At 45.0% G+C, this 24832-nt stretch overlaps 1 protein-coding gene and 1 long non-coding RNA gene across 3 annotated transcripts in view; one reads left to right on the forward strand and one right to left on the reverse strand.

Annotated features, from left to right (window-relative positions):
• The window catches only part of LOC140218935 (uncharacterized), a 451043-nt gene that overhangs the window by 156059 nt on the left and 270152 nt on the right, over positions 1-24832 (reverse strand). The window lies entirely within an intron of this gene.
• LOC126521247 (suppressor of lurcher protein 1-like) overlaps positions 1-24832 on the forward strand; it is a 170764-nt gene that overhangs the window by 85548 nt on the left and 60384 nt on the right. The window contains exons 7-8 of the mRNA XM_050169893.2: positions 17968-18191; positions 18828-18947. Of these exons, the coding sequence (XP_050025850.1) occupies positions 17968-18191; positions 18828-18947 (344 nt within the window). The remainder of the gene's footprint in view (positions 1-17967; positions 18192-18827; positions 18948-24832) is intronic.

The raw sequence follows: 24832 nt of genomic DNA on the forward strand, positions 1-24832 counted from the left end.
TGATTCCATTTTCTCACCAGACTACAGCGACTGCTTCCGCGCGGAACTCGCTGGTAGTCTATGTGCACTTCGCGTAATTTATTATCAAGTGCATAAGAAATGGAGCGTGTTCAGTGACTACAAGGCTGCTCTTCATTGTTTGGTTTCTGCCTTACGCCATGGATCCCACGAAGAACTAGTTATAGAAATCAGACCAGCTTCACCACCTCGTCGAGCAAGGACACATCACGTTACAGTGGATTTCAAGTCACTGTGGCGTAATGGGCAATGAACATGCCGATGGAGCAGCACGATCTGCACATGAGGAGGGCTTGCATGACTCCTTACCATTCTTAAGAACCGACGCAGCATTGAAAATTCATGTGTTTGTGAATGAAGCCATAAGATCTTTATGGAACACATCAAGCTTGAAGCACACACGTCTGCAACCACTGGACCCGTCCTTCTACTTCGACCCCCATCTGGACTCTCTCGACTCGAGACAACAGTATTTTGCAGACTGTCGCTTAGTGTCGCTATGGACGAGAGCGCGGCTTGCAGTCACTGCGGCGGCAAGGAGACTACAGAACACATACTTTGCCACTGTCCTCGAGACAGCGCACACCGGCTGTCGCTAGCGGCCGTGTTGGCCCGCCTTGACGGCAGGCCACTTTCAGAACAGACAGTGTTGTAATGCCGACATGAACTGTCGTGGCACCGAAAGTCGGTGAAGGCTTTGTTGACCTTTTTACGTGGCAGTGGCCTATTAGAAAGAATATAATGATCCCGTCCTTTCCTCTTTTCACACCTTTTTCTTCTTTCCGTCTTTACTTCCCCTTTCCCTTCCCCTAGTGCAGGGTAGCAAACCGGAGGCTCTGGTTAACCTCGCTGCCGTTCTTTTGTATCTCTCTCTCAGATGAAGCTTTACTGATTACAAGTCACCAGAAATTTTTCGCGCCATTCGGAATAAATCGTCTCCACGATCCTGTATCCAGCAGCTAAACCAGGGCATCAAGTTCACGCCTGCGTAGGAAAAGCACATGTGCACGCAGTGGTTTCAGCAAACAGGCACATAATGTATCCGTTCCAAACGAGATAACTTTGCGCTATAGTAGCACACCTTTGTGAAGCCCACCGATGCTGCTCTATATCACTGCGTGTGTCGCATCATACAAAGTGGAGAAAAGCAAGCGCATTTTTTTTTTCTAATTATTATAAGCAATAAGTAAACATCAAATCTCGATATGCCTTTCTACGGGTCCATTCAAGCTTCTTCTAGCCGTTAATCGTTTCTTGCGCTGAACTATTTGTTTGAAGGCTCGCTGCTATATGCAACGTCGTGCCTATTACTCGATTAATTTTATTTTGAAATAGCAATTATGTGGATACCCCAGGCGAATTCTTTGCGTTGCCCTGATATTCCGTATAAAGTCGTATAGTGTGCTAAGATAGTGCGCCGCGCTCCGTATGCTGTGGAGGCGAGGGAAAGCGTGCGAGGTTCAGCCAAGAAGGATGGTGCTTCGATGCGTGCCGTCTTCCCGCGCGCTATCAGTTTGAGGTCGCGTTCGTAGTTTAAGGTTTTGGAGATGCGTTAAAGCCAGAGTCAGCACAAAGTGTTCGCCGCCAGCGCTCTTCATCCCGCCAGCATTGGGAAGCGAGCGTTCGTGATCATCGAGTGGGATCTGTTCATGTTTGCCTGTGCGCGCACGACACCGTGCTTGTTAATTTGGGTAGTAGGCAAATGTGTCCTGCAATTTATACGGCCCAAAACACCACAAACCTTACTTCGTATAGCTGTCTAATAATTGGTCATTGTTATCAATGTTTCGCCTTTTGGGCTAAAGTGCGACTTCTGTTTAATTAGAACCAAAGTTATATTACGCGCACGGGGCATGACAAAAAAAGAAAACTAATGGGCGGGCGGCGGGCGGAATCGATAGGTCGTCACGGCCATGAATACAAAGTCCGCAGACGCGGCTGCATTCGTATAATTTCCCTCGCGCCTTTTCTTTCCCTCGCTGTGTCCAACGGGGTTATAAAAGAGAGTGCCGTCAAAGCGACGGAACACGGCCGAGGAGACGTGTACTCTCGCCGGGCTCTGTCGTCTAGCGTTTTTGGTGCGTCCCGCTCTGTTTAATCACTCGAAAGGCGCCGCGCGCAGGAGGGCCCGCGACGGGAGCCGTAATAACCTATTTGTAACTGGAAATGAGAAAGGCGTTCTCATTTCTCCGCTAATGGAGACGTACGCGACGGGCAGCGGCGCTACAGTAGCCGGTCACGCCAGCGGCACCATCGATCGGAAAATTGAGAAACGTCAAGCCGCGCGTCGCGTCGCGAAGTAGATTCCAGTTTTGGCCTCGGCGGCAGAGCGGACGCACTCTCCCCCTACGCCTCCTCGCCCTCCAACATCGAAAGCCGGCGCTTTTCGTCTGCACTCGTTCCTGCTTCGAGTGCAATTCACCCTCCTGTCTGGCCGAGGTTCGACTCTCCGAAATACCACCGTCATCGAACAATTAACTTGTTCTAAAACTTTCATCCGTGAAAGATGAGCTATCCCTTATTTGCCATTAGCCGCCTTTATAATTCCCTCTATTTTACCCAAAATACTTTGGTGGAATGAGCTTCTCTTTTGCGGCAGTTCCCCTGCCTCTGTTCTTTTCTACTCAGGCAACTGCCGCTTTGAAAAGAAAGAAAAATCGTCACTTCGTGAAACGTATAATCCCGACTTGCTTCATGGCGGAATTCGAATGAATACGTTTTTCCGTTCTAAGCACCTTCTGTGGTGCGAAATATAGTAAGACACGATGCTCATAATTTGAGTATCATTCTTTAACTTCATAAAAGCGGCTTTAATGCGGCGCAAAAGACAAAGGCGAGAAAAAGTGAGAGAAAGGAAAGAAAGAAAAAGAGAGAAGGCAGGGTTTTTGACCAGAAAAGTGGCTACCGTACACTGTGGGTAGGGAGTGGTTGAATACAAAGATGAGAAAAAGAGAGAAGAAGGTAATTAATGTGCGCAAGTTAGCAGGTAGCACGCCCCCCCCCCCCCCCCCCCCCCCCCCACCACTCCCCCCAGACCGAAGGCACTCGAACAAAGCAGTGGCTCTCAAAACATACAAAAGTGCGTCCAGTGCATTCTGGGCGGGTGACCGATAAGGACGGTTTTCCAGTGGTCAGTGGGCGGTCACCTATATAGTCAACGCAATGCATTTTACACTGAATGTCTTTGTCAAATCGAGAAGAGCGGCACAATGTGTGGTCTGTGTTGTCCTCGCAGCCGCAAACATCACATGCAGGACTATCAGCCATTGAAATTAAAGGTGAATAATCTCTCGTGAAGGCAACTCCTAACCACAACCGACGCAACGACACATGACAGGACAGGCGCTGACTTTCAACGATGCATTTTATTTGTTAGAAATGCGCATCGCTTCTCTCTTCTGTGTCTGTTGTACGACTTTCTCTCTTTCTGGGAAATTTCCACAGAATTACTTATCAGTTCAGCTGTACTACATAAATATAGCGTCTCCAATATGCTCAACCACGGATCAAGAACAGATGTATTCGAAAGGGAATGATCGAAAGTTTCGCCGCCTAATCAACAGGCAGGTTGTTTCAGAAAAAGCGTTCAAAATTTTTTGACAATCGGGAAGATGCGATATCTAAGCGACTTCCTCAGGGATGTATTTTGCTACAAGGCTATACATTCGAAAATGACTCGTGCTTGCATTTCGGAAAGTAATTATGAAAATGAGAATACTTAACCTTTTAACCGAAGTAGTCAGACGATTGATTCTAGCGCAAGACTTGAAGCCCGTCATACAAGAAGTTCATAACTGGGATCCGCAGAAAGGTGACGCTAACGAATTCTGCTCGCAATTTCTGCCAGACGGCCAGGTGTATAAACAGTCACGTCACTCATGGGCGTCTGCTAAGGGCGCCACACTTGCGCTTTTCAGCACTTCGATTTTGGGTTTCCGGTGGAAATTGGTCGGAATTCATTACGCTCCGTCTGCATTAAGTTAGGAACTTGTAGGATGATGGGCTGTAACTCGTGCATCATAGGATCAGATGTCTAGCTCTTTCTGTTAGAATGTTAATTGGCCTCATATTAAGAATTACCTATCTAATTACTACCTCAAATAATGTTAAAATTTATGCCTATGGCGTAAAAGCAATCCAGTAGACATTGCTTGATTATGACAACTTCCCTTTATTTATAAATATATGGTGCATTTTCTTGGACACCGTGTATTACCTGTACTTGTATATGAAGCAGTATTACTTAAGCAGCTAAAATGAGACAATTGAAGACTACATCTGTGTCAATGATCCTTTTTTTCTTGTCGTTTTACTCCTTGAGATGTGATCACACAAATCTTTTGCTATGCAGATGCTTTATCCGTTCTTGACATGTACTGCTGCTAGAAATGCTGGGGAACTTAAAATGCTAATTGACCGGAGGTTTCGCGTAACTCAAATGTGGTTTCCAGGTGGATAATGCCAGTGGTAGACAGCCGGCGCTGATATTTATGATATACCGATGATTTTGCTGTGTGCTTAGTTCACTTTGTATACTCAGTCGTACAGTGTATAAGGCCGCCTGTTTTCAACTTTCATATCTTACTCCTCTTGGAACCCGCAGGTGACACGTTGTAGCGCTAAGCGGAACAATAATATAGACCAAGCAAATGCGAAATATTACATTACGATCTATGCCATAGACCCGCGCCTTAATGTCGGAAGTGACGGGCTCTAAGTGCGACTTACCGCACGCTAAGCATTTTTCTGGCGACTCTCCAAAACAATGCATCGGCACACAATGTTTTCGCAGCCCCGCCATCGCGACGAAGTGTTCTCGGAAACGCCCCGCCGGCGAGGGGCCGCTGTAACGCAGGCGCCATGCTGTAGGCGGCGCCGGTGCGCGAGCGTATGTACGACTGCTCGCCCGAACACTGCGAAGGAAGAGCGCGATTCCGCCGGTATTGCTGCGTCGAGTTCGCGCACCCAAGCGAGGACGACCCATTAGCGCAAGGCTTCGGGAACCCTGATCACGCCGTTACGGCTCGGCGCGGCCTTTATCGACTTCCGACGGCGCTCGCCCACAGCGCGCAACGTCGTGTGCGCCGTGCTTCGCTCGCACGTGCTGCGCAGACGCAGAGCACCGGGCTTCGCTGGGTGGCTTCCAGAGTCGCGGGATCGCGTCTCGGATTCGCAGCTGCCCACACCTTCCAATACATCCTATTCCCTTGTCCAACACCGTCGTGCTCCCTCCTCGCGAGAGGCCTTATTCACTATAGCCCGTAGTTATGCTTCTATATTCTGCTCCTATTCGCGTAAGCCTTTCTTTAAAAAGTTGAAGCACGTGCTGTGGCAGTTCGTGAGGTAGAATAGATCTGTATAATATGCGCAGGAACACAGAAGACACACTTTTATGAAGAAGCGGCTACTTTAATAGTGTTTCCCTGTGTGGCGGCCTTTTTCTACCGCGTTGAAATAACAAAGCCATCATCCACGCTACAGGTGGCAGACTGTTAAAGTGCTCTATCCTCTAAAATCAGTGCGTGCAATTGACGTTAGCTATTTCGCATTCCCTTCTATTTATATCCGCCTAACTACCTTTGTTTTCTTGTTTCATATCGGGGCATCACAGCGGGATCAAGCTCTGGTTAACCAGAGCTCTTGGTCGAATTTTAGATTTTAGTTCAAGGTCAGCGCTTGTCTCCATCTTTCCTGTCCGTCTTCAGTCCACTGTTGTGTTACACATGCTATCATGGGTTACCAACCAATCGTGGATACAATACGTTGATTCACTTGAACCTACTTGTCATGCATTCTTTTTCGGAATATAATCTAAAGTATTATTTCTCCATTTTATGTTTACATGGCAGCTTTCCATGTTGTTATTCATATTCATGAATTCAGTGCCTCATATATACTGCCTTTGTTTTCTTGTTTCATATCGGGCCATTACAGCGGGATCAAGCTCTGGTTAACCAGAGCTCTTGGTCGAATTTTAGATTTTAGTTCAAGGTCAGCGCTTGTCTCCATCTTTCCTGTCCGTCTTCAGTCCACTGTTGTGTTACACATGCTATCATGGGTTACCAACCAATCGTGGATACAATACGTTGATTCACTTGAACCTACTTGTCATGCATTCTTTTTCGGAATATAATCTAAAGTATTATTTCTCCATTTTATGTTTACATGGCAGCTTTCCATGTTGTTATTCATATTCATGAATTCAGTGCCTCATATATACTGCCTTTGTTTTCTTGTTTCATATCGGGCCATTACAGCGGGATCAAGCTCTGGTTAACCAGAGCTCTTGGTTGAATTTTAGATTTTAGTTCAAGGTCAGCGCTTGTCTCCATCTTTGCTGTCCGTCTTCAGTCCGCTGTTGTGTTACACATGCTATCATGGGTTACCAGCCAATCGTGGATACAATACGTTGATTCACTTGAACCTACTTGTCATGCATTCTTTTTCGGAATATAATCTAAAGTGTTATTTCTCCATTTTATGTGTACATGGCAGCTTTCCATGTTGTTATTCATATTCATGAAGTCAGTGCCTCATATATATATATATATATATATATATATATATATGAGGAGGCACTGAATACATTAATATAAATTACAACATGGAAAGCTGCCATGTAAACATGAAATGGAGAAATAACGCTTTCGATGCATTAAAATGATTTACTGCATAAGATATATCTGAGAAGTCATTCTGATCAAACACAAGATTTCACTGTAAGAAGGCATTTCATATTGTTATGGACCACCCGCCTCTCTCGTAACTTTCAAGTTGCGAGAGCCGCTTGAAAGATGAAAAGGAGTTGTGTATGGAGACACGAAACACCCTACACCGCAAAGTGTTCCCATAATACACCGCTTCCTAAACTATGGTGTGGACAGAGGTTAGAGGATGAAAAGAGATGCTAACGTGAAGTAAATACTAAGAAAGGTATTCGTTGTAAATCATGCTGACTCTCTTCCTCCCATTTTTTTTTTTTTACACCCCTTGCTTCTTCTATCCTTATCGTCACTGCACTAAACGCGATCCTCTCCGCAGCGCCATCTCGAAAGAGTATTAAGTATAAGAAGAAAAAAAAGGGCAGGGGGGGGGGGGGGCGTGAAAACAATACAAAATGAAACCGGAAGAAAGCGACGAAAGCAGCTCCTTCCTCTCCCTAAGTCATGGAAGAAAGAAAGCTCGCACAAGGAGCATTACTGCAGCTCGACAGCAGCAGCACGTCTCACTCTCCTCCGACTCCCCATTCGCCGGCCCCCTTTCCACACAACTCCGCGCACTGCGGAGGCCGCGCTGCTCGTAGTTCATTGCGCAAAGTAGCGTTTTATAAATCATCTTTGAGCGTAAAGCGCGCTCCACCGGACACGCGTGAAGGCATGGCCGGGCATGAACAATAGAAAGGGAAGAGAGAAAGAAGAAAAGAGACGGGAAAAAGAACGACAGGGACCCGTTCGTCGCGGCGGCGAAATGCGCTTAAAGTTGATTGCCTTTGCCGAAGCGTCGCTATGTGTAGTTTCAGCCATGTGCTCGCCGGCGAAGTATTTATGGTTGCAGCGAGAGATCGCAGTTTCGAAGTTCGTTGCCCGCCACGTGTCGTTTCTTGGAATGGTGGCAGAACCGATTTCTGCAGTTCTTTCCGTGTGTCACTAAAATCGTTTGGCCTTCATTGAAAATAAGCAATGCCTGTTCCTATAGCGGGGCCGCCATATGAAGCCTCGGTATTTCTGTTTCGCGAAATGATCCATCGAAAATGAGAAGTGGTAACTAAACACTGCCAGCCCTATGACAATTCCAGCCCTGCGACAAAGCCAAGGACCGCGTCCTGGTCGAGAAGTATTGGGCATTGGAGATATGGTAAAAAATGGCGCGCACATGACTGTACCCCCGGCCTCAGATACAATGGTTATTTACCTCTCTGACAAGGGAGTGATATAGCCTACATTCGAAGATACCAAAGCGAATACCGCGACAAAGGAAGCATGATCGAGGTTAATTCGTACGAAATGTCACGTAGTAAACGGAAGCAAAATGTTAAAGAAAATTCGAAAGAAAAAGTTCCAATCAGTCGGGTGGTGCGGTGGTGTAGCAACCATTTCTTTTGTAAAAATAAATATCGAGTCTCTAAATTTAATGAAGCGTTCTTGGATAACGGAAGACCTGGACAGGCGGGTCATACGTCCCGGTTTCTCATATAGTGAGGTCACGCATAAGGCCTCTCTTGCGAGTTATCGTACTCCTGAGTCAGTACATTTCATCGCATTCCGGCTGCACCTATACTCGTTTTTTTCCTTTTTATCTGCGATAAAAATACTCTGCCTCGGTCGTTGACAAATACCCAGCAGACATGGCTATCTTCCTCCATTGACGTCAGACAGGGTAACGACTGCATCAGAAAAGCGACAATAAACACAAGCTAACGCTCCCATTGTGCCTGTCATAAAAGGGCGCATTCCCGCTTTTTATTTTTTATTTTGGCTCTAATAAAAAAAAAGGAACATTAGAAAGGGGGAGCCGCGTTCCTGGACTGCATTTGATTCCGCTCAAGCGTGAACGCTTTTCCCCCTCGTTTGTATATAAATCACGCACTGCGGTAGCCGCTCGGACGTCTTTGCTAAAAACCTGAAATAAAGGTAGGTGGGGCAGCAGTGGCTGCGCTGAGCTTTAGTTTCTTTTCATCTTTGTCTCCCCCACGTCTCTCCTTCTTACAAAAGGAAATCTTAAAAGGACATACGAAAAACCTTACTTGAATAGAAGCGTTATAGTTTCGTCTTCTTGAGTGTTATGCCTTCTTGCTTATTTTTTTACTTGGTATGTTCCTCAAATTCTGGTTTACTTGCTTACATGTTTCCCAAGTAAGCGCGGTACTCCCGCCTTTCTTTCTTCCTCCATTCACCACAACAGGTTTCGTTTCTGTGGCACAGATAAATGACGCTTTTCGACGTCGACAATGGTTTTACTAGGAAGCAACATTTTAAAGTGCTGCGTTTTCTTGTGCCTCGGCCAATTCTCGCCGTCATTAGCAAGAAATCCGTTCAAATATGATGGCCGTTCCAACAGGATGCGATCTGACGATACAGTAGTTCCTCCGACAAAACATGAAGTGTATCGTAACATGACTACTTGGTGTTAAGTTCATTCTTTTTCTATTTTATAGCTTAAACAACGGACGCGAGAACGTCCCTTCTTATCTGGTGGTTTATGTGGGGGTGCTTTATAATTAGGTTCGTTGCGTATTTGTATTTTTCTTTTTTGGTAAATCTGGTTTATTGTTATCACGTCTGTTCAAAACGCGTTAAGAAGCATGCTCCTAGAAACATGTTTCTAGAAGCATGCTTGCTCGCAGCTGTACGGCAATCCGCAGGTCTGTGTGTCAGCTATGTAACCGCAAAGCTAAAATTTGCGCAGCGATAAGGCTTTTGGGTAAATCTGATTGATGACGCTGCTTCCATCATATTTTAAGCAGTGGCTGCGAAATAGAACGCAGGAAAGAGGTATTAAAAAACGAGAAAGTGCTCCTCAGAGGCGGTTTATAAGATGGTATCGCGTATTTTTCTTGCAGCTTTTTAAATGTATGAAGGTGACTCTTTGGCTAGCACGTTAGTAAAAAGAAGATAGCCGAAGTTGATTCAATCAATAAGTCCCTACGTTTCAATGCGCCTCTCGTTTTCGGTGGCTTCAGTTCGTGCCTATATTGAAAAGAAATTGCGGCACGCTAAATTACTACGCGCCAGGATATAAACTGGCTATTTGAATTGGCGGCCGGATGTCGTTTCACTATCGTTCGAACAAGGACTGTCGCTGGAGCCATGGCTTCGAGAAGATAATTTCGCCAGGATAGCATCTGATTTTCTTGGCAATGTTTATGTACGCGTAGTGAGTACTACAAAAGTTTATTGAAACTGTTGATAAATATTGGCCCAGCGGCTATCAAAGTGTCTCAAACTGAATACCTATATTTTTTCGCCTTGTTGTACGTCTAACATATGTATACCCGGCGACAAATGTTTACGGACCATGGTATCTCCGAAAACGTTCAATTCTTGAGTAACCTGTAGCAGCACCCAGTAAAACTGTATACGACAATGTTGTTGGCATAATCTAGTCGAGGCCCGAAATGCAAATACCAGACTGCGCTTTAAGGTTGGGTAGATAATCAGCCTTTTTCTGAGATTTTGTGGCGCGTAATATTTTCTCACCAGGTCCACGTCCATAGCACGTCATATACAGCATGCGACAAACATGGAGCTAGAAAAATTCCTAGCCACGCTCGTTGCCTGCGTACTACCTAAGTCCTGTCGTATACCGCCGTTCTTATCTCCAAGTTGTTTCACCGAAGTTTAGTAACGGCCGATACGCAACACAAATTAGAAGCAACCCAGAGAAAGGACAAGCGCGTCATAACTCGCAGCGACCACTCAGAGATAAGACCCGTTGAAGAGCAGGGCCGGAAAAACGAAGAACGTAAGCAAACATAATAAATATCTGGTGGTGCCAGGTTATCGACCGGCCACCTACACTGCCTCTCACTAATACTCTGCAGTACTATAGAGGCTATACTGGGCGTCATCCAATCAGACAGACTGAATTCGAAACGTTGTTTGTGCAAGAAAGGTTGGTGTTCACTGCATCAGTCGTATAACCGGATAAAATCTGACTGATCAACGTATGAATACGCGTTAATTTATTGGTGTTCTCGCGTGAGAACTTCCTTTATATTATTTGGTCCCTTCTGATTCGTTATAGAAACTGCATTCAAAAGGTGCATGGATTTAGAGAGAGGCACTATGTAATTAACGGAAACCAAGGGCGTCGAACGCACACCTTTGCCGGTCAGATCGTTTATTTTAACTTGTCGACGTCCGCCCAGTACTGGAGTTCGCTGTGATTTTGAGATAACTTACGGCCACATTGTTCCGGCATGTCCTGTCGATGATGTTGCTGGTTGGATTTATAGCGCGTAAGGCTTTTAGCTCTTTATTTATTGACACCTCCACAGCGAAGTTTTAATGTCATTATGCAGTGGCGACAGTAGTAGTGGACTTAATTTTGGCGAACATTACTGTGCTTCAACCCCTCCTCAGCCCCCCGTTTGCTCAAGCTACAGATGGCCTAAAGCTTGAAGACTCAAGCATGCGGCGCTAATAACCACGATGCCAGTACCTCAATCCTATTTGTCACAGACGCCTTACCATAGAAGCCTTACCGCGCGACTGCCAGCTCGAAGCACTTTGCGTATATTCGCGGGCTTTATTCGCGCTCCAAAAAACACTTTTATGTAGCACGTATTGAGCAACAGAAAGCTACATCGGGAGTTTTTCATGTTGCTCTACAATTTTCTCATTGACATATTTCATCTAACTACAATATTTGAGAAACTGATTATTTAATTAAGACTGATTATGTAATTAGGTTGAAAGAAAAAAAAATCTGAGTATCTCCAAGCAATAAGAAACAACATTATTTTGCTTCAGTGCAGCTACGTCGCATTTCTACATTTTTAAACCTTGCTGCATGGTAGTTGGGGCACCCGGTATGTTCTTGTCTCTAGAAAATTATAGTTCGCATTGAAGCAAAAAATACTCTGTATGCGAAAAAGTTAACCATTGCGAGCGAGAGATGGAAAAATAATTCGAGAGTTTTCTCTACTTCGTAATGATCGCTTCTTTTATGCGGTACGTAAGCCAAAGTCCAAATACGCCGTTACCCTCCTAATTCACGCAAGACGTGTCGTTTATCAACTTGTGGTAACTTTGCGATGCGATAGTCTGTTATTTTCGTAGCTATATTCATCCAATGATGAGTGAATGAATTGACGTATATAACTGTATTAATTTATATAGCCATAGTTGCACAAAACTACTTGATGACAATTTTTTGAGCATTCCTGACATCGTGTGTGGCAGCATGCATCGAAGGCACCGTTACGATGCCGTGACGGCACGCGTCCGACCAAACAAATTGCGTTCGTTTCTTCGAAGGCAAGCATGCCCGTGAGTTTGCTCTTCTGGATGTAACGGGAGAGGTCGTAAAAGCATGACTCAGTAAACTTATACGAACTTTGATTGATTTATTTTTTCAAGGGGGAGGGGGAGGGAAGGGGGGGTTGTATTCTATTCTGATTAATGCGTTCTCCTGGGATTCTTTGTGTTCCTACAACCATGCTTTATTCTTTGGCCTTGCTTAACTTTAGTCTTTGTGAACTGTCATTTTGTTCTTTCTTTTCTCTTTACTTCCCTTCTTCCAATGTTCAATTTCCACGTTTTTGTTCCCTCCTTCATAAAGAATATAAGTAGACGATGGGCCAGTTTCTGTGGCAGGTGTGAGCCTGCATCTGCCCATATTTCCCTCTCTAACCGTGTAATAAGGACAATATTAAGAACAACAACTGCAATCTATCTATCTATCTATCTATCTATCTATCTATCTATCTATCTATCTATCTATCTATCTATCTATCTATCTATCTATCTATCTATCTATCTATCTATCTATCTATCTATCTATCTATCTATCTATCTATCTATCTATCTATCTATCTATCTATCTATCTATCTATCTATCTATCTATCTATCTATCTATCTATCTATCTATCTATCTATCTATCTATCTATCTATCTATCTATCTATCTATCTATCTATCTATATCAATCAATCAATATTAAAGTGCCCCGGACAACCTCGACGATCTTGGTGCTGGCGCTCTCGGCAAAACGTTGTACAGGAAAAACACTTAATAATAATAATAATAATAATAATAATAATAATAATAATAATAATAATAATAATAATAATAATAATAATAATAATAATAATAATAATAATAATAATAACCACTCTTCCAGGAAGTCCTCTAGCTTGACTTAGCAGAAAAACTTTCCACCCTTTTCATTTTACTTTAACAATGAACGAAATCTTTATTAATGAGGATTAGTATACACACAGGAAATGCAGAAGGTATACTACATCGCTAAGTGTGGATAGCTAGGCTATTTGGTTTTGAATAGCATTAAGAAACATCGCTCCAGCGCACAGATAAACACGGGCGAGCAGAGAGAGACAACAGGAACGCCAGTCTGCTGGCGTTCTTGTTGGCTCTCTCTGCTCGTCTCTATTTATTTGTGCGCTGCAGCGATGGTTCGTGATGGTAAACTGCATACAAAGTCGCAAAACGGCCTCTGACCTTTCTTCCCGCCACGAAGAGGAGAGTACAAGCTGACAGTAGTTATTGTTGCGATCACTTTGTTAGATGTTCGCATTTCGCCCTCTTCAGACATGAGTAAAAAAATAAAAAGGGAAGAAAAAACCAACTCAAAGCAAGGTCTGCGTGCTCTGTCCGTCGAATCCTTACGCTGACGACGGCAGCGGCGGCGGCCGTAGTCGCCAACGTCGTTGCTGGGCCTTCGTCGTCGTGCCATCTCCTCATTTAACCCTTGCCACACAGGGTGAAGCAAGCTTTGCCCACCACCAGCACTGTATTGCTCGCGCTATATTGCTCAGCAAACCGGCTCATAAGTTGCATGGCGAGCCATCTTGAAAGCCAATGATCAGGCGAGTTGGTTCTGCGTGATTCTAAGTATGACGGCGCGCCTTCTTCAAATAACAGAAAACCGAATTTAGACACCTTCAGTTTTTTCCTGGTTTCTTTGTCCTTATTTGACAGCTTGTCGCAGTCGGTTTCTTCGGTTTTGTCCTCGTTCAAGAAGTAGCGTTGTTTTACGCTGAATGTACTTTCAGCCATAAGTAGTTAGTGCCGGTGAGCCCACCTCTCTTTCGCGTAATCAAAAAATAAATGACAACGGTATACTTTTTACAGAAATATATGAGCGACATACAGCTCTGTATCAGAAGAATGAAAAACAACTCGATAATTGTGTAGCCAACGTGTTACAGTGAAAGGAAAAAGGGAGTATGAGACTCACCAAATAGTGAGTTTCATACTCACTCGCCTATAATACTCACCATGATTGTATGGGTTAAGATGGCTTAAGCGAGTTGAGTGAGTGGCTGTATTTTTCACGGTCAGTTTCTGCAACTCTGTTATCGGGGAGGCTGTTCCAGAGACGAATGCCACGTGGAATTTCAGACGAGTTGAATGCTTAAGTTTTACCGCAGATGCGCGTGAATCTAAGATCATCGTGTATTCTGTGCGACGCGTGCGATGACATTTCTAAGCGTAGGGAACGTTTGTTAGTGTGGTGTGCGCGCTTATGAAATAATGGCAAAAGGGCTATGCAGCGACGATTACTTAGGAGTTGAAGTGAAAGGTGAATCTTTATTTTAGTTACGCTAGAATGGTAGCCATAATTTCGGGGAACGAAACGTGCGGTTCTATTTTGGATTGATTCCATCAAATTAATTAAGTAATTTTCGTTGGGAGACCAGACCGGAGCGGCGAACTCAAGCTGTGGGCGAACTAATGTTTCAAATTCCAGCTTGCGAATAAGTGTAGGTGAGTGTCGGTCGCTGGTAACCCAGTGATCTAGAATCAGTGGCGCTTACGGTGGTTATGTGAGAAGTCCAGGAGATGTTTGCTGAAATACTTACGACTAGATATTTTAATGATGAGGCCCGAGACAATGGAACGTTTAGTAGGAATAGTCCGAGCTAGAGCGTTTGCGGATGAATGACATCACATTACATGTTGATGAATCTAGAGTGATTAGCCATGGGTCATACCAATTAGTAATATAGTTAAGATCAATTTGGAGGATCAGGTGGTCATCGGAACTGTTCCTAGGACAATAGACAATAGAGTCGTCAGCAAAAATGCACATGCATAATGATAAGTCATTGGATATGTAATTATTGTATATTAGAAAGAGTAAGGGACCAAGAACAATTCATTGTGGTACACGGGAAGAAACACCTGAAAGGAGCGAGGAGAAGCTGTTAGCGAAAGTAAACTGCTGCCTGTTTGAAAGAAAGTTTCGGAGCCAGATTAAAGTTAGTGAATGAAGTTTTAATGATGACAATTTCAAAAACAGGCGACAATGGACAACGTGGTCAAAAGCTTCAGAAAAATCTCGAAAGACGCTGTGAGTTTGAAGGTTTGAGTCCATGATAAAATGTAAACCTGTCGTAAATTCAAGCAGTTGCGTTTCGCACCACAAACTTCTTCAGAAACCATGTTGATTATGTACAAGGAAGTTGTTCAATTCTAGATTATGGTAAACATGAGATGCAATATTATGTTCCATCACTTTCTAGCATATCCACGTCAACGATATCGGTCGGTAGTTTTCAGCAACGTCATTATTAACGTCTTTGAAGATGGGTATGACTGTCGATTTTATAATCTTGGAGAATCTGACCTGTCATTAAAGGTTGATGAAAAATATCGAAAGAAACCTGTTAGATACTGAGACTGTATTCTTTACTAATTTAGAATTAGTATTGTCAATACCTGCTGAAGACGAAACTTTCCAGTTATTAATAAGCTGAGCAACAGCATCAATAGTAATGTCAATAGGTCTGCAACAATGGGCAAATTAGTGATACTTTCATTCGTGAATACGGATGAAAAGAATTTATTGAAAGCTTGTGCGCACTCACTGTTACGAATAGGAAGATTGTTTTCATTGTGTAACGAAATGCCGTTAGTATGGCGTTCAGACGATAAAATTTGATAAATGAATTAAATCTGAGTAGTGAAGGGGGGTCTTGGGAAAAGCATTTATTTTGTGCTGAGCAGTAGGAATTTAAACACTTAAGATACCTTTCCCGAGCTGATGTGGTGCCACTCGTATTGCGGTTCTGTATGAACATTTATTTTTGTTTCTGAGTCGGCGAAGAAACTTAGTGAACCACGGTTTGTTTTTATCTTGAGTTATTGTTATTAAAGGAATATTCTGCTCAAGGAATATGCCTAACTTATCTCTGAACATGACCCAGTTATCATGAATAGGCCTGGCGTGTAACGAGGGTAGAAGGTGATGTTCAAAAAATTATTCTAGCTTTTTGTTGATTACTTCTTAATTGTCCTTGTTGTAGCCACAAATAGTCCTTCTTGAGACACCCGTAAATGGTAATGGGTTTTCTTGAGAAACGTGTAAATGGTAATGGGATGCTGGGTAATGGTAATGGTAATGAGAGTTGATTCATACTTACTTTTAAAGCACAGCGACTTGCTAAAGAAACGCATTGAGTGGTTTCCTAATTCAATGCTTGAGATATTTTTTACATGCTAATGTCGGCAACACGCGCGTAGTGGTAGCAAATAAAGACGTAAAACAACAGCTTTTCCAACTGCTGCTACGATGGTTCGAGGTTATGTCTCTGCGACAATGTGCGCATGTCCTCGTGAAACAGTGTGCTATCATGCTATATTCATTGTTTTCTTTCCTGTCAGCGTATTCTGACATGCTGGTTCTTTCTTTTTTCTTTTTCTCTTTTCTTGGAGATTTAGGAACTTGCACAACGACTTACTTTGCGAAACATTTTTGCAAGGTCTGGAGCTTCACGCATACTCTGATATGTCTGGTCTGTGCACGTGTTTCGGTGGCCGCAAAAGATAGGGAGAGAAATAAGATGCTATAGGCGGGAACGTTAACCTATACACAAACATTCGGTTTGCTACCCTGCACTGGGGAAGGGGTAAGGGGTGACAGAGCAACGAAACAAAAACCTATGCAAAGAGAGAGAGAGAGAGAGAGAGAAACGCATACATATGCACACACATAGAAAGAACGCGGGAGTGTCAGAGCCGTTCAACTAGGACGCCAAAAGTAGCGGTTAGCTCAGGGCACGACCTTGTGTGCATCGCAAAGAAGTTCTTCAGAAGCTGGCGGTGTCCGCTGTGGGAGCATAGTGCTGTCGCACTAAACGAAGTCAGCGTCAGAGTTACCATTAAACGTAGAACGGCTCAGCGGCAAGTCTGCAAGAAACTTAGTTTTGCGTGCCAAGCCAAGGAATAAAAAAAATATCCTATATGTTAAAGTAAGCGAGAAGTGTCATGTTTGATTTTCTCAGTTCACGTAACTTACAGACTAACTTCAAGCCTGCAAGTATTCGACTGGCGAAACGCATCCCGGCTCGCAATAACTATTAGAGATCAGAGTTTTCATGTAATTTGTGAACGCACTCATTTGTTTAGTATACTTATTTAACTTGATCGTTCTCGCATTTATTATACTTATTTAATAAAAACTTTATCCTTTTACCCCGGTATGAGAATTACCTGATGCTGGTATTGCAGAGCAATGAACAATTGTGGCTGATAAGTCAACTTCCGGCATATCATGACAGAATTTATAGCGAAGGTCAGTCGCTCCTCCACCGTACGGAAATTTGTCATTGCCGCTCGATTGTATATTCGCATATACAAGCATATCTCATTTGGAGCTTTTGTCAACGTTACGCGTCGCCGTATTTGTTTTATTTATTGTGTTTTCATTTGTTAATTACTTTCTCTACGGATGTAGCTTTTAAGCTTTATACGTGGCCGCGTACGTGCTCTCGTCCATTTGACCTCGCAAGCATTTCAGTTGGGCCAATTACAGCATGAAGCTATAGCAGGTAGTGCAAAGAGAGACAAAACAATTTTAAACGTAAGAGACAGCCATTTTATTTGTCTGATACTTTCGACAAGTGCTTAATTCTTCGCGCTGTTAAAATTTAGAGTCCTCGCCAAATTACAGGCTCGTTAAAATTAATGTTAGACCGGTTGTTCTGGATGGTGATGAAATTGGTTGTCATGTTATTTCGTTTTCAATACACGCCGGCATATTCAGACTTTTCCAATGCCCGCCTGCTGTCCTTCAAAATATCGTAGCGCAAAAAGGGGAGCAAGAAGACAACATTACACCCGTCACGGCACTCATCAGAGAGTTCGTCACTGCCCTTTGCTTCGTACTCTTGTATGTTCGCACAACATTTTGTTCTTCTCTGTGATGTAACTGTAGCCGAATATAAGGTTTTGCTAAGCCTTATCTGCTAAACCCTTTGCGCAGCTGCTTGACGAGTCCTGACGCGATCATCGTCTACGACGGCAAAGATCTGGCAGCGCGGGTGATCGCTCAGTTCTGCAACACACACTACTTCGTCGAGCTTCTTTCGACAGGGCCGGACATGATGGTCGAGTTTGTGAGCCGGAGCCAGTCTCCCGGCCAGGGATTCAAGGCCACCTACCACTTCGAAGAGGAGCTCCACTACGCCGAAGGAGGACCGTCTTCCGGTACGTTCTGCGGGCGAGACGCACGGCAGTACATCGGCCATCGGCGGGAGAACAGCCAAACGATCTAAGCGTCCAGCGGCCGCTATTCCTAATGAACGCGGACGGAAGAGTAAATCCGCTCATATGGATTTATATAAGTGATTTCAAGGGGTCTCATTTATGCTTCAAAATATGGACCATCGATGTAGTACTATTGTAAGGGGATTATATTCAAGTAAATGCGAGGGAAATACCTGATTTCCTTTTTTTTTTCTTATTCTGGATTCGTGCATTCTGAACAAAATACGGAGTTCAACTGTATACCAATCAATCTTCGGTGGCTTGGTAATTTTATACGTTTGCTTGTTTTATTTTTCACGCATTTGACAGAGTTAAAAATGATCACAGTCACGCAGCCCAAGGTTAAAACGACTAGCCGCAACACCGCCCGTTGGCAAATTACCTCTAGCTTGTTTTGTTCTGAATACTACAAATGAGAAACTGTTACTTTAAAGACAAGTCGCACAGTGTCATTGAGGCTGCTGTTTGTCCAGCTTCTTTTCTGAGCTTTGCCTTTACCTTTACGAGCTAATTATAGCACGAACTGAAGAAATAAGTAATGGTGCGTTGATTGTCGCTTTTCTGTCTATTCTGCAGAACTCCTGCAGGCTTGGCTCTCCAGTTGTGCTTCGACGCCCCCATCATGGTCTCCAGTTCAAAGTCTAGATCGCCAAGTAGAAACTACCGACACACCTTTCTACACGACGCCAGGCCCAGGTAACTGTCTCGCGACTGCATTATATAACTATCGTGGCTCGAAATTTTCGGCAGAATTGCAGCCGTAAAAGCTGTACAAATACTGCCGCACATTATGACGGGTTGACTTTCTGTAGCCGATTTCACAAAGCTTTTTGTTCATAGGTATTCCATTTCTCAACATTGCTATTGTTTGGCATTTTTCTTACCAGCAGTTCTAACGTAACAACTTCTTCATTATTACGAACCCTGATCTCCTTAAACCTCAAATTTCAGTACATGCTGGCCGGTGTGCTGATAGCGTACACACAATTCCGCATAATTTCCTCTAAATGGGGCTCTGAAAGCTTTCGCGGCATTGTGTCACTTACTAGAGCTATCTGATCATATATATGCTCACCTCGCAATAACTGCTGCAACTGCACACGATTCGATGAAGAAATCATCATGCAACAGCTATCGGTATTACAAGCGTGCGAACCGGAGGAAGACGATGCTTGCTCTGAATAGCACTTATCATGAAATTTGTCTCGGGTAGTTAAAGGATCGACTAAAAAAATGCGTAAACAGCCCGCAAAGGTGCATGTTCTCCGGTGTTCATTGCGACGGCCATCTTGTACTCTATTTTCCCGCGCTGCACAGTGTCTGAAATGGGTATGTGCGTACTTTTTGCTTCCTCCGGCCCCATATGGACGTGTTCACAAAGCTCACATGGAAAGACACTACGCACGCAGGGTTCACGGCTCACGAATAGTTTGTGGTAAGGCAGGGAAGGGGGATGTCCATATTTATTGGCGCAGCAGCGCCAAGAATTCGCGCCGCTGGAATTCAAAGCGCGCCGCCGCTCCCTCGAAGCAGCGGTATTGCACTCTGCCGGTTCCCCGAAAAGAGAGAGCGTGTTTGCACGCACGGCGTGCCGACACCGAACGAGGTTTCACGTACGCCCTTTTCTTGCACTTTGCTCCTAATTCGTTCCCCTTTGATTTTTCTGATTCAACATCTGGTTTTCTTTATTACGCGTTGCTGCTTTGCTCTTGTCTGGCACCGGCGCGCGTTTGTGACCCGCCAATGTAACTGTCTCACTAAATCCATGCAGCGCAGCGAAATACGGAGCTGAATAACATCGGTTTCCAATCTTTTGTAAATAGCTGATAATATGCATGGTTCAGGACTATAGACAGGCCGCGTGCCGTGAGGAAGCATCACATCACTAGAATATTTTATAAATGGTTCTTTACATATATTTATTAATTTTAAGCGGCAGGGAAGAATGGCTTAAAAGGCAGAGTGATATGAACTGCACTAGCGAACTGAGCACTCTACCTACCCTGATCGTATGAGAAAAATAAAAACGTATCACAGAAACGTTAACGAAGTAGCAACACGCAACGAAAGACAGTAAAGTTCGAGTATAGAGCAGTTTGGGGATGTCAACACGGCGGGAACAGCAAATTTATACGTTAGCAAAAAACAAGGTGGCAGAGAACCACGCGCCATGTTTGAATACCTTTCGGATATATTCAGATATGCACCTGATCCTCTAGCCAGGAAATGTTTACTCAATCTGCCAAATATATTTCTATTCAATCTGCCATGCGATAAATCCATCATTTTACCCGTACGTATGATTCACACATATTTATCCTGTCCTTGAAACACCAATGCTGTTTTTTAATAACGTTTCGCAACTCAATATTTGTTTCCTAAATATCTTTCTGATGTATTTTGTCAACTGTCTGCGTATTTTTTAATCCGTGTTAGGAATTGGATGTCACTTGTCAAATGCGACACTAAACCGAACACCTTTTGTAGCTCGCGTCCAGGTGGCTCCGACTGCGGCTGCACCCGAACGCTGCACAGTTTTAGGAACGAGTCACATCCAGCCCATCTCGGCCTCTCTTTCGAACTTTTTACGCATCTCTTCGTTTCGGCTTCCCTTACCCTTTGTCCCCCGAGAAGAAGCAGATTTATGGGAGACGAGGCAAGGCGCTTCGTTGGGGCGCGTGCTCTAGAGGAAGCGCACGGAAGGCGGAGTGCGCAGAGAGCCCGTGTCGAGAGAAAACACGTGTGCGCACCGGGGCCGAGGATCCGGTTCACTGTTATTTGCCGTAAGGAAACCGAATGAAACCAAGAACAGAAGGAGTGAGGGGAGTACGGGGGGGGGGGGGGGGAGGGGGGCAGTGGCACAGCTCACTACTGACGCTTGCTTAGAACCAGGGAGGGGTGAGGAGGATAGGGCGAGACAACGCAGCAAAGGAGAAAGCGCAGTGCGCATGGTGGGAGCGTCAGCGAGCAGCGAAGCGCTGCCAAAGCTCTGAGCATCTTGCCAGGGAAGACAACCCCAGAGCGGAGAGGCTCCGCCCTTTCTCGGCGTTGTTGTTCGGGTGGGCCGTCGTTCCTCTTCTTTGTCATTCATTTGCCTGGGCCTCGCTCTCCGGCAAATTGGATTAACAACAACCATTTCGAGCCTCTCCTGCCGTCTGTAGTCGCTGGGCGTCTTTGCAAACGAGCACGTCGTTTTCCTCGCTACCTTTAGCGCAGCCGTCGCGACGGATGTTGTTCCTTGCCGCGCTCTCTCGGAAGAACCGAGTCTTGGCCGTCTGCAGTTGCTCCCCACGGCGGCTGCCGGACGTGCCGGCTCCAGATGGCGTTGAGGGTTGCCTGACCGGCAGACGGGCGCTGCTGCTGCCACTGGGGTGCCGAGCGGCTGCGCGTTGCTCCTGGTTCCGCACGGGACGCTATGCTTGGAGCTGAACAACGGCGCGCAGTAAAAGCTGCTGACGTACGATCTTTTTTCTTGGAATGTCGGTTGTTGACCGGACATCTAAATTCCGTCTGAAAGGGCGCTTTACGGGCGCATGTATTATTGAAACATTCCTGTATTAGAGGAGTTTAGAGCTGCGCAGATATACTTTAGTCCGAGCTGCGCATGTCATAAGCAAGCCAATGGCGGGCAATCTTGAGCGCCTATAGTCTGCACCCAAAAGTGGCTGCGGACATAGAGTGATTTCGGTTACGCAACTAAATACGTGTCTTATTATTTATTCCTTTGGCAGCCAGCGCAGTGGCTATGAAGTTGCGCTGTGCACGTGGTCCGCCACCAAGAGTTGGAGAGGTAGAAAAAGAGGCGGGAGGTTGGAGTGGAGAATTTGGGAGGATGACGTATCCAAAAGATGTTATAGGTGTTCGATGACACCATGCGACATGGGGATGAAAAACTAAAGAGTGTGAGAGCTGTGACATTTCAGGTCTGCTTGGCTGATACAGGCTTGACCCTATACTTATGAATACTTTGCAGGTTAAATGCCAATGCACGTTGCAGCGGTACCCTCTGTCATAACACATAGCATGCGACTGCTCTTGTCGCCACGGCTTCTGAGGTCATCATTGTTGACGTCAAATTAAACAACAGAAAAGTAATCAATCGAAAGCCGCAGTTCTCGAGAGTTGCGCAAATTATTGGTGTCGCTACTTCGAACTTTAGGTGAAACTTCTTCACTTTTCATTAAAGTTTTCTTGACACATACTCGCGTCTTTAGGTAAGGCGCCGTGTTCTACTTGATGAATTTAATACGCAATCTGTGCGCTGTAATCCTGGTGTACCATTGAAAAACCATCTGGAAATGGTAAAAAATTAGACTCTCTTTTGCTATAGAATCTGCAGAAGCTTGTTGGAAAATTTATGGTGGAATAAAATTTGTTGCTGGGCTTCTTGTCTTGGTGTGCAGAGGGAAAGATGTCGCACAACACAGACCAAGACGAGAATGGATAGAAAGTCCTGCGCCAGTGTAGGCAACTATTTTTTTTTAGAGCGCAGCTCTTTGGCGTCCGTTCCTGGGTTTCGCGTCGTCGTCGGCGTTGTCGTCGGCCTCGTAACCAGCTCCGCCCCCCTTTCATCCCCCCAGCGCTAGCAGCGACCGACTGATACCGCTGGATGCCGCTGACGCCGCTAGAGAGTCAAGATAACGTGACTGCATAGAACACCGTCGCCGCCATGCAGAAAGAGGAAAGGGTCCCCCCCCCCCCCCTGTTCTTGTGTGGCGGATAGGGTGCTCTTCAGTTGCCGACGCGCCGGTTATTTCACGTAGGCCCCGGCACGTCGACGAATACGTGACCACCTTCCCACGGCTAGACCTGGTTCTTAGCGCTGCGGAAGCGAGGGTATCATATTGTTTGTGTCGGCATCGGCGGCGTTGTCCCTGAAACCAACTCCGCAGCTGGGGTTGACTCACTATCGGCGTCAGCGGCATCAGTCAGTCGCTGCTATCTCTTCCCTTCTCCCTTTATCGTGTTGTCCGCTTGCTGCGCGCGCTTCTGCCCCCATCGTTTGCCGCTGGGTGTACACGCCGCCCCCCTCCCCCCTCTTCCTGCGAGTCTCCGGTTGTCAAAGCGCCGGCTCGAACTTAATTCCTTTCTTCGCTCCTCCTCCAATGCAACCCCTGTGCGGTGGCAATCAGAGAGCCAGATCGGTGGCGGCGGATCTGTATATGTGCACCGCCCGAGCCGAAATTGCCGCTGCCGTTCGCCCTGTGCGGTGGCAATCAGAGAGCCAGATCGGTGGCGGCGGATCTGTATATGTGCACCGACCGAGCCGAAATTGTAGGGATTGGTGTACCAAGTCGAACATATATCAGTCTATTTCTCCGACCACAAAGCTTCCTTCATGACTGTCAAGAACTGTTAGTGGAGTCTTTGTTAAAGGAATACGTGTGAAAAATAAAAAAAAAATTCTGTGATAGCGCATACATGTGTTGCTCGATTTCTTTGCCTCAATCTATCGAAAAGGTGAAACAGCTTATTTGCTGCGCTCAAATTTCGCATTAGGAAGTAACGTAATCGTCGGTAATTTTTTCATTTTCTGACAATGTCGCCAAGTCGCGGCCTATTTTTAACGAAAGGTCAATAAGTGGAAATTACGGTGGTGACTTGGTCGGAATTTCGTCTATATCATGGTACGAATTTCTTCCTAGACATCTTTCTTATGAATTTACCTGTAGCTTTAAATTGCCTCCTACATTGACGAGTCATTGGTCGGAAAGTGAAAAGGCCAAAACCAGCCCCCAGATTTTCTAAAACGGGATATCACTCCAAGATGGTGCTTTGCGTAGAAAATCAACTTTGGTGTAGCCAGATGGATCACTAATATGAGCTTCAGTATGTTTTTAGAAGTAGCGACAAAGGTAGGTGCATATACGCCCATCTGGATAAAATCGGGACCAAGCATTGAACAAGGCCAAGGTTGCTCGAGTAATTTTACCAGGACAATTTGTTGGCTACCTATGTCACTAAATATACTTAAAATGTCGCTGATTCCACAAAAGTGAAGCTATCGTTAAGGTGACAAAACAAGACTAAATTCAGCGACTTCCTTGCTAAGTTACCAACACAGGTTTGCACCAGTCCATCTTTCTTCCTTCTCGTCATCAGGGAGTTGTAGAAATAGCGCACCCAAGCGTGTTTGTGCACTCGAAGCCACATGCCCTGCCTGGTTTCTTTCGTACTCCTTTCTGTTATTTTGTAACCCTTTTTATACACCCGGCGGATTGGGTCCTCTAACTTTAGATGCGGGAAACCTAAATCACCCTAAAAGAAAGTTTTAGGGAGTGCTAGGTCTTGCCACTCAAAGTCAGGGCGCGAACTACTGGGCCTACACAAGAACGCGAGAATGTATACAAAGGAATGCAAAAGAAGTATGAAAGAAAGCAAGCAAGGCGGGATGCTTTGTGTACGCAAAGATCCTTGTGTGCGCTGTTTGTAAACTTCCCTATTGTCTAAGTTGCGCTGTATCATCCTTTTCTAGCATGCTGCTAGACCACTTCTCAACTTTGAAGCGATTAAAAGAAGCGATCTACACACGTAACCATTGTAATTTGGGTAACAGCCACCTATAGTAGGCACGCGATCAT

The sequence above is a fragment of the Dermacentor andersoni genome, chromosome 6, assembly GCF_023375885.2.
Source record: "Dermacentor andersoni chromosome 6, qqDerAnde1_hic_scaffold, whole genome shotgun sequence".
NCBI lineage: Eukaryota > Metazoa > Arthropoda > Arachnida > Ixodida > Ixodidae > Dermacentor > Dermacentor andersoni.